This window comes from Solea solea, chromosome 5, assembly GCF_958295425.1.
Source record: "Solea solea chromosome 5, fSolSol10.1, whole genome shotgun sequence".
Classification (NCBI taxonomy): Eukaryota; Metazoa; Chordata; class Actinopteri; order Pleuronectiformes; family Soleidae; genus Solea; species Solea solea.
In genome coordinates this window covers 17,131,227-17,141,892 of record NC_081138.1, presented here as the reverse complement: position 1 = coordinate 17,141,892, position 10,666 = coordinate 17,131,227, and the positions used below count along the sequence as shown (strand labels likewise).

The 10,666-nt window shown below is 40.0% G+C and overlaps 1 protein-coding gene across 1 annotated transcript; it reads right to left on the bottom strand.

Moving 5' to 3' along the window:
* Positions 1-1,427: 1,427 nt before the first annotated feature.
* On the bottom strand, positions 1,428-4,669 carry irx3a (iroquois homeobox 3a). Its single transcript, XM_058629275.1, has 2 exons — positions 4,191-4,669; positions 1,428-3,569 (listed from the first exon to the last, which is right to left on the bottom strand). The coding sequence occupies exons 1-2, from the start codon at positions 4,407-4,409 to the stop codon at positions 2,487-2,489; spliced, it is 1,302 nt and encodes a 433-aa protein (XP_058485258.1). The 5' UTR covers positions 4,410-4,669; the 3' UTR covers positions 1,428-2,486.
* Between the last annotated feature and the right edge of the window lie 5,997 nt (positions 4,670-10,666).

The following is a 10,666-nucleotide window of genomic DNA, read 5'->3' as shown; positions in this document are numbered from 1 at the left end:
ATCGGACCTGAATTTTAAAAAAAAAAAAAAAACACACCAAAAAAACAAGAAAGATGGTGAGACGTGTGAAGCTTTTAGGGAAAGTTCAGAAGAACTCATTTTAAATTCTTCACTGGCGAGTTATTTCCGGCGAGTTTTTGGAATTTTACACATTTGCGTGCTATGTCCATGATTTATTGTTTGTGATATCGAGTGGAATTTTTAAAAAAACAAGTATTTTTCGAAAATGTGATTAAAAAAATAGGAGTTAGAATTTAAAAAAAATAAAGTAAGTAAAAGTAAAAAAGTATTTTAATAAGGTTTTTTTTATGAAAGATGCATTGTACTTTGCACTTCATAAAATCACGGCACAAACGCTTGGACACGCGTTAAAATGTATTATATAGTGACAAACTGATAAGAATAAATGTTACTATCGAATTCCACATGAAGAGTAGAGGAATGAATAGTAGTGGGACGAAAAATGGAGAGAGAAAAAAAAGCACATGAGAACAAAGTGTGTGTGTGTGTGTGTGTGTGCATCAGAACATGGCCGACTGCAAGTGACTGTAGAGGGAGCTCCAACACTAAGTTTACATAAACTTCCTATATGCAAAGGCTTCACACACACACACACACACACATGCAAATGATCACATCACAGGGGGGGAACAAAATAAATGATGTTATTATTAGTTATGCAGCGGCGATATATTATAGTTATACCAAAGAGCAACGGTATCTAAGTAAAATGTATGATGCATGTGAGGAGCAAATGCATTACAAATTGATCGTGATGGGATCTGGGTATTTGCATTGTAGAGGCAAAAATCCATCTGTAGGATCAGCAGAACGAGTCCCGAACCAAAGCGGTGGCGTTAACAGTAATTCATTACCTAAACTATCATTATAGAGCATACAATTTAAGACGAGAATTAATGAAAGAATTATTCATTTTAATGCGGCCGCTGCACCTCTATAGGGATAATCCCACAACATGAATATCCAAATGTATGTGCCCCAGTACTGGCTAATTAGCCTTAAGTCCCATCCACCATAAAAGTGTGATGAATCCCTCTCGAATATTTACTTATCTGCCACGGAGGATGAAGTCTGTGCCTCAGGCTGTCCACGCAAAGACACACACACACACACGCGCGCGCGCACACACACACACACACACTCCCAAACCAAGGCAGTGCAATCCAAGCTGCACTGCACAATAACAGCCACCATCAAAAGCAGCTGTCAAAATATGCCCCCGCTCAAAAACAAACAATTTTCCTTAAAGTTGCAGCAGTTCATTTATTAGCCAAAATATAGTCTTTCTTGTACAATTTAGTTCACAATTATGTACACATTCTTAACTTTATATACAAAAAAAACATTTGAACATCAAATCCTCACAGAACTTACAAAAAAAAAGAAAAAAAAAAGAACTCACAGACTACAGGTTCATACATTATTACATTAGCAGTTTTACACGGGACATGCTTACAATGTAAGTATACAGAGATGCATTATTCTTATTTTACATTCCATATTCAAATAAAAAAAAAAAATAAAAAAGAGGACGGGTGAGGGGTTTGTGGAAAGGAGAGAGACAGAGAAAGAGAGAGGCGAGAGTTGTTCTAGTTGGTTCTGAGGCCTGGAATATACGGGGTGAAACGAAAGTTTAAAATAAAAAAAATAAAACAAATAGTGATGTAAAGAAATAATACCAATGATTGCCTCGTGTGGAGCTAAAAAAACACAACGTGTGACATAAAAGTGACAGTTGCCGGTAGTGAATTCGCGATGAGCTCATTTGCATGACCAAACAAGTGTAACATAGGCCTTGACGAAATAACACAAGCGCACAACAGAGGGATAAAAGAAATAGAATAAAAGCTAATCATAATACGGGCGTTTTAATGAAACACGTGATATGGCACCAGCGTTTAAAAATCCTCAACGTTATTAATTTATAGCCTCACATATTTTATTTAATTTTTTTGAAGAGGATGGAAAGCTGTTTTAAACTTCTCTTCTGCAGCCAAGGCACTATTCTCTGAAAACGAGGCAATGGAAATTAAAAATTAAAACTGAGTGAACTATATCAGAGCCAATCTCGGAGCTCAGTGAAATTTACTGTTGAAAACCATTTGGTTTAATGGGCTGAGGGTGTGTGTGTGTGTGTGTGTGTGTGTACACTAAATAAAATTAATAAAAATGAAAATAAACGACAAGAACAGCTGTCGCACAAATCCACGTTTTCTTAAACGCTCTCTGTGTTTTTAAGCAGCCACACACACACACACACACGCACGCACTGTAACACTGTTCATCCATGTGGCCTATAGAAAGAAACAAAATCCACAAAGAGGCAATGAAGAAGAAGAAAATGACGAAGAAGAAGAAGGTGAAGAAGGCATAAGAAGGGTCTAAAATAATAGAATTGAATGACGGGGGAAATGGGGAACTAGTGTCTTTGTTTTTGAAGTGAGGCCTATTTATACATGCGCGTCTCAGTGTCGGGAACATGTACCTGTGAGTGGAGTCTCTGAACTATGACTCTTGTCCTCCGTTTGCCTGCTACTGCTGTACAGGGCCAGGCCGGTGGCTGTAGCCTGGTTTGCCAGTCCCAGGTAATGGTTAGAGTTCAGTAAAGCCAGCTGATGTGCTGAGAAGGCCCGGTTCGTCCAGTTCTGGATTTTCCCAACGGGACAAGAAGAGATGAGTCTGTGCGGGGTTATAATGGTCTGGGCAGCCGGGCCTGCCGAGTTGCTGCCGTTCATTTGTGGCGATTTGCGCGGATTGTCAGGAGCCGTGGCTGTCTCTGCCAAAGACCAGATCTTTGGCTTCTGGACCGGGGCAGGGTTGTTTTCTGAGGGCGGCGAGCTCACGCCGGACACCTGGTTCAGTTTGAGCTGTTCTTCGTTTGGCTGGGCCGCTTTGATGGTCAAAGGAGAGTGGTGCTGATGGTGGTGGTGGTGGTGGTGATGGTTGTGGAAGTGCTCTCCTCCTCTCTCCACGTCTTTGCCATCTTTGCCCTGCACGGCCTTAAGAAACCTCTGGTCGGGCCCTTGTAAATCCTCATAGCTGTCAGAAATCTCAGAGTCACTCCTTCCGTCGAGTTTAATGTCTGAATGCAGGTCGTCCTGGTCGTCCAAGTCGTCCTTGTTCTCAATATTCTCCGTGTCGATGTTCTCCAAGTCGATCTCCTCCTCGTCCTCCCTCTTGTCCCCCTCCTCCCCTTCGTGATCACTGCTGTAAACATTCCCCTCTTCGTCGGTGCGGTTCCGGGGGGCCCAGGTCATCTTGTTCTCCTTCTTTAGTCTCCTCCTGGCGTTGGCGAACCAGGTGGACACCTGGGTGAGGGTCATTTTGGTGATGATGGCCAGCATGATCTTCTCGCCCTTGGTTGGGTAGGGGTTCTTGCGGTGTTCGCTGAGCCAGGCCTTCAGGGTGCTGGTGCTCTCCCTGGTGGCGTTTTTGGGTCTGGATGGGTCACCGAAATGGTACTGGCCGTATGGGTAGAAAGCAGGGTGATGATGGGAGAAGCCTGGGTGCTGGACACCGGGACTGTCTTTCAGTTCATACTGAGCTCCCTACAAAAACACAAAGCATCAAAGAGCAGAGGATTCGTTAGACTCACAATATAAACACCTCACAGATTCAGTCTTTATGGAATAATAATGTCCTACACACTATGATGTGGATTTAATATAACACAAATAAACAGATCATTACCCGATTAATGCGCAAAACCATTGAATTCGCATTTGCATTCCAGCAAATTCACAACTTATGAAAAAGAATAGCCCTTTCTTAAATTAAAGTAAAAATAAAAACTTTATACATGAATGATTTGCTTTTGTAGTACACCGACACTGTAAACAACACACTGCACATACACTCCTTTCTTTTTCGTCCTCACTTTCAGGGAATTACGCGGTCACGGTAAACTACAGTGTTAATGTGTTACTTTTTAACCACTTTTAACTAAATTAGAAAAACAACAAAAACAAAAGGATACTACGACAAAGTTCACCACTGCATGCGCACTAAAAGTTCGCACTTCAAAAAAGCGACAATGAAGGTTCTCCGAGAGGCCGGTGCACTTTACTTTCTTTATTCTTCTTTTTTTTTTTGAATATTTCCAGTGTAATATTACAAGTCTTTGCTGTTTTAAGAAGAGAGAAATAAACACAGAGCGAAGTGAGACTCACCAGCTGATTGAAAATGGATATTTCGTTGGAGTAGGGCAGAAACGCTCCATAGCCCTGCGCTGCCGCGGCGAAAGGAGATCCATACATAGTGGAGAGGACGTTGGAGAGTGCGCCGGACGGACTGAGCTCCGTCCCGGCCCGGGCATTGTTGGCGATCCCCTGGCGCTCCGGCGGGTATATCGGTCGGATGTACTGATATCCCAGCTGAGGGAAAGACATGGTGGCAGGAAAAGGGGGGAAAGCTCTGCTGCAATCTCACAAAGCAAGGGGAATTGCCTCGATATCCACTTTTACAGTGTGAGCATGTGAGCAACAAAAGGTGCAAGCAAGGGAAGTCTATATTTCCTCGGGAACAGCCAGTGTAAACGATCCGGTTGCGCCCCTTATTTCTTCCTCTTCTTCTTCTTTCCACCCTCACTTCCCTATTGATCTGGATGGACTAAGGTCAGGTCCTTACAGATTGCTTTAGATTATTGGGACTCCCTTGCTCAGATTGACATTTCTAGTCGTTTAGAAGCCCCTCCTATTTCTCAAATCTCTCCCCTTTTACACACACCTCTCTCTCTCTCTCTCTCTCCGTCTCTCTCTCTCTCTCTCTCTCTCGCGCTCGCTCGGATAAGTGCGTCGCGAGCTCTCATTTGAATGGAGTTTCAAGTCTCATTTTATGGCTCGCGAATCTATTTCATTTACTTGTTTGCGTTTGTCCTCCAACTATACATATATAGTTGTTTTGTTATAATTGTGCTAATTAAATTTTTGTCCAGCTGTACAAGAGTAAGCGTTATGGATTCAGTGACTAACTTTTTTTTTATCTGCAGTTTCCTTTTAATTCACAGAGGCAACGTTTTCTTTGATTAAATATAGCGCGAGACTCGTTTATGTTAGTTTAAATACACATTAAAACAAGGTTACGTTTAAAAGCCACTTGAGACAATTGTCCTTGTTTATTGGAGAGAACTGACATACATTTTTATTTTTTTATTTTTTTTTTGTTTATCTCAATAGCAAGAATCAGTCACACAAGAAACACATATTTATAAAACAGTGAATATGTGCAGCTAAAACAGGCTGGTTCTACTTTGTAAATCCAAGGTTATAAACTATTTTTTTGTTCTTCTTTTTGGATTTCTCGTCACCTCACTGGCTGTGGGCTGAGCTTTCTTCCAGCGGCTGTGAAGTGTTGTGGACTCCTGATGGCCGGGCGAATCGGAGTCACTTCATTCTTTAATTTGAGACATCAAAGGGGGGTCGCATGTAGCCACTTAGCATCAAAGACAGAGCTGATGATCGCGCGCATTACGCTGCTAATGAAGACTAAGTGTGAAGTGGCGATGATGATAAGTAATAAACATTTTTTAGTGGATTGAGCTGAGAGGATGTTTATTCTGGAAACAGCATGAGGCAAGAGTTAAAAAAAAAGATGCAATAAAAGTAAATAAATAAATAAAAACAGTTTCACATCAATGTTATTATTATCAACAAAAACAATAATAGTAATAATAAACACAAACGCTTAAGTGTAAAAAAAAAAAATATATAGATAGATTTTAAATAAAGGCTCTTCACACAGTGAAAACAAAAGGATCATCTGCGACAGACTACACACCTCAAGAAATCCGTTTGATAATTTCCATGCAACCTGATCTGTCATGTAAATAATGCGGCTTAAGACAAAAACAAGGGAGTCAGAATTGAAATTCTACGAATCAATATACAAAGTGTGTAAGGGGACAACCTTAATCGCATTTCAACGCGACTTTGGAGCAGCATCTGTTTTGTTAATCGTCTGCAAAAAAAAACCACATGGCCTGAGTTATTATTATGATTATTGTTAGTGTTATTATTCCACGCACTTTATTCCAATGCGCCATAAATCTCACTGTATTAATAACACGCGAGATGTTAATCTCGTCAATCTCAGTTTGGTTTTGATAAGGCGATCACGGTTTCCAAGAATTTCTCAACTTGTATTAACCTTTAATCTGCTTTTTGAAGCAGATAGTTATCATTGTCTGGGAGGGATAATAGCAGCTGTAATTTCTTATGTGGTGCTATATACGCGTCAGGGTACGCCTTGTTTCTGTGCAACTTTGTGCTGGATCTCTCTCTCTCTCTCTCTCTCTCTCTCTCTCCCCCCATCTCTCTCTCCTTATGTGTTTGTGTGTGTGTGTGTGTGTGTTTGTGTGTGTCGACATCCTCCCCAACCCGGATTATGGGGTTATTAATTACAGCGGCTTGCTGGTGCCATCCGACCGGAATGGTAATCACTACATAGCAGTCAATAGTCCGCTCACACTTAAGTCACACACACAAACACATACTCATAACATCGACCCACAAAGTGTAGTGAAGGGTGGTTAAAGATAAGTGGATGGTATTTGGCATTTAAATGCACAGCAGCACAATGGATGTAAAGGAGAGTGTGTGTGTGTGTGTGTGTGTTCAGATCTGAGAGTCGACAGTGAAGTGTCTCCCTGCAACTGCTGCTGCTGCTGCAGCCGCACTGAGAGTCCTGATAGACACGTGTCTCATCGCCGGGACCACGCCGCTCGGACGACGTCCACCCGCGCGCCACCCACTCCCACACCAACGCCGAGGACCCGCGTGTCTAAATTGACTGCCTCCCAAAAGCCAAACGCCGCACCAACTTCACATTTTCACACGGACCCGGGAAAGTGGCGTGGCCATAAAAGCATTAGGACGCCGCTCCTCCTCCTCCTAAACGGAGCGTCCTCAAGTAAACAGTAAACTAACCCCTGACTGACTTCCGCACACACACACACACACACACAGAAAAAAACAAACACAGCAAGATAAAAAACAAAGTTATATTATGAATATTATTTTGTTGTAACATTATTATTTTGAGCCAATTAAAGTTGCTTTAAAAAAAAAAAAAAAAAAAAGGGCAATCATACACGAGTGACTTGAGGGCTGTTTTGTACAGAGCTCTTTGACAGTAATTATGCACATGACACCATTTCCACATTCTCTTAAGCAAACATATACACGGCCTATCAGCTCAGCAGTATGGTTCCTTCTTACAGCGCGCAGGGTTGAACCGAGGCTCTGCAGAACAGACAACAGATCAAAGGCTTCAAAGGGACGTCTTTTTTCTTCTTCCAAATTTTGGATCTCTTCCACAACGCCTATAGTTTGAAAGATAAATCCACTATTACATCTGTTATCAACGCATTAAATCGATTTGGAGGCAGCTTTTGCTGATCAACAGTTATTGTAGGTGACGACTGAGGATGTGAAGCAAGTAATACACATTGTTAAGGTGGAGTGTGTGTGTGTGTGTGTGTGTGTGTGTGACTTGCTTGACAAACTAACTCTCATTTTGGAGGTCTTAAGCATTTCCTGAGAGGTTTTTTAAGCTTGCTCTTTGTTTCGACTTGGGTTTCATGAGCAGAAATTGCTGCTGTAAATATGATCTATGTCACAGTGCAGTGGACTGACTGACTTACAGCTTTTTCAGTGTGATCAAGAAAAGCTATACTGATCAGCTGACGCCAGCTCTGATCCACAATATATCTGATTTCTGTCAAATATAATGCACAGGAAATAAATCTCTGTAATTTGTTAAAGTGACTCATGGTTTTTATCCTATTATCATATCTAATTGCAGGAGCAACTGGTCTCTGCTGTTGGGAATGTCTATAGCTGTTGTTGTGAGAAGTGTTTTCGGTCACTGAAATCTGTGGGTTACTGAAAAAATACTAACTTTGCAACACATTCGATCACCAAATACGCTCCCTCAAACTCATGTCCCATTAGGGTGAAATAAAGGGCCAATAAATCTTACAGTGTTTAAAGAACACTGAAGCTTAATCCAATAAATGAATTAGTTTCTGAAAATTAATTGTTCTTAGTAGCAGAAGCAAGTGTTCTTTGAAAATACATTTAAAGTTCTTTTTTTTTTTTTTTTTACTGTTAGAGTAATTTAAACAGTAGGACTTTAATTACATTATACCAACCAATCATGCATATTAAACAGATAGCCCAACTATGATTTGCATTAGTGGCAAAGCAAAGCATTTTGGAACTGTTCCTCCTGCTCACACCATTTGGAAACAAATTAATAGTCAATGGACTGCAACTTATTAAACTTGGTTATGACAGTGGATCAAAGTGTGAATTATTGCATTACTTCGCAAATGTTTTACACTGACTTGTTAACTTCGGGGTGTTGCCTACTACTGGATTTTTTAACAGTCTGTCTTATTTGGGATTAGCCTGTGGATTGAATGGGAGATCTATTTTAGATGTAGGCATTGAGCAGAGCTTTGGCCAAACTTACACATTTTATAATGTGACACTGTTCACTTATAATAATGTATTTATATGGTATGCTGACATGAAAACTCAGATCTGCAGTTTATTGCTATGCTCCAAGAGCAGAGTAGGTGCTTACTGACCCTTAATAGTGTGTCTATATAATATTCTAATGAATATATTCCCCATTAAAATGTAATTAAATAGACATTCTTTGGCAATTTTGCCTTAATAATGTTGTTTCAACATGCAATATAACTTCCTTCAAGGTTTCTGAAGCACTGTCATTTGTTTACTGTATAGAGCACACATAAAATATATTTCTTAAGCTTCAGTTTTTTTGTGTTGTGAGTCAGTGTCAGATAAAGAAAACACACACACACTTATATAAAAAGAAAATACACGCCTGTGCAAAACATGTATAATATAATAATATCATACAGTAATGGCTAGGGATCTAAAAAAAATCATTCATATTATTGTTATCAGATTCCACCTTGAAGAAAAATATTATAACCCCGTGCACACACTCTGGATATTTTCCATGCTTTGTTAGTGCATTCGACAATTCGACATCAAATGTGAATGTTTTTTATTTTTTATTTTGTTTGTTTGTTTGTTTGTTTCCTCGCCGCCCACTCAACCATCGCTCCATCTGCTGCACTTAGTCCTGTATCAGTAACACAAGGCATTGATTTTACGGTAAAGTCACTTTGTAAAGGGAATGAGTAACTCTGGGCCCCACTATCACTGTATTACACGGCTATGGCCCACGTAACAAGATGAACATTGATTCAGCATTACGGATGATCGATAATGAAATAAGTAACTTCTGAGCCAAATTAAAATGCAAGCTGGCTTGATGTTGCCAGGTTCTGTGAGAGGTGAGGAAAGCAGAGAGGGAGGGAGGGAGGGAGAGGAGAGGAGAGGAGAGGTGGAGAGGAATGCAAGCTGACAGTTCCCTGTATACTGTGATAGTGACGATTATTTTAAGAACTGATTTTAATGATGATAATGACAGCATGGTAGCCATGGTGTCACTATAATTATTTATAAAGGCTTGCATTACCGTAACACCATCCCTCAAATGATGTTCCTACACAATCATCCCTGTGTGGATTTACAATCATGTGACCGGGTAAGATACAATACTAAATACTCTTTTTATTTTTTTGAAATGCATCTTGAACAGTTGAATACAAATGCCATGAAATGTACACTAAAGTCATTCAAAGCAATTTTTTACCAAGAGTACCGACGTGACCCGAACCTGTCAGGCGTCCCGTATCTTTTGTCCGAGCCCAACCTGACCCAGACATGCATTCTGTATTAAGCTGAAGCTGAAGCTGAAGCATACTCTGACTGTGACTGTCACATGCAGGTGATTGTGGCCTTTATTTATGGTTAAGGCAAACGGTACATCTAGGAAGAAGCAACTACTAACCCCATCAACACATGACCATCAGTTCTTCTAAATGAACCTTTTTTTGAACTGTAATTGTAGACTGTTTACATAATCCAACTGTTTATTTTGAGTCAATAGCCTGTAAATCATAACCCCACAGTTCTCAACAGAAACACTATGGCTTGACATTTTCTACTTATTATCACTTATGTTTACACATTATACATTTATTTCTTAAATTTTTACACCTGGTTTTCAATTAAGCAATAAAAAAAACCACAGAACTATGAATCTTTTTGGCCAATCCCTGAATACGACCCATACGTTTTTAGCGTACCTGTATTTTTCAACTCAACTACGCACAAATGTTAGTGAGGTTAGGGTTACGGTGTAAAAAAGACAAGGCTAAGCAATAAGTTACCACTAACTTTAACCACTGCTAGTGTAAACCTATTCAAAGCTACTTGATAAAGACACACCCACGATACAAGATTGCTGTTATTTATACAACCACTAGGGGCGTCTATTTTTAAAACATGCATATGGTCATAATTCCTGCATACAACCCATAGATAACTTTCATTGAAGCACATTCTTGCAAAAAGAAGTCAGTTTGAATGGAAGTCTATGGGAACATGAGCCTACTAGTCACTTGATTTATAACAGTAGTAAACATTTTCCTGAGGAGTTAATGGTCTCAATTGCTAGTTTTCTTCAATAGAACATGATGTCAATTTTGTAAAATATTGTCCCATTTAGAGTAAAATAGACTATAAATTATAACACATATGAG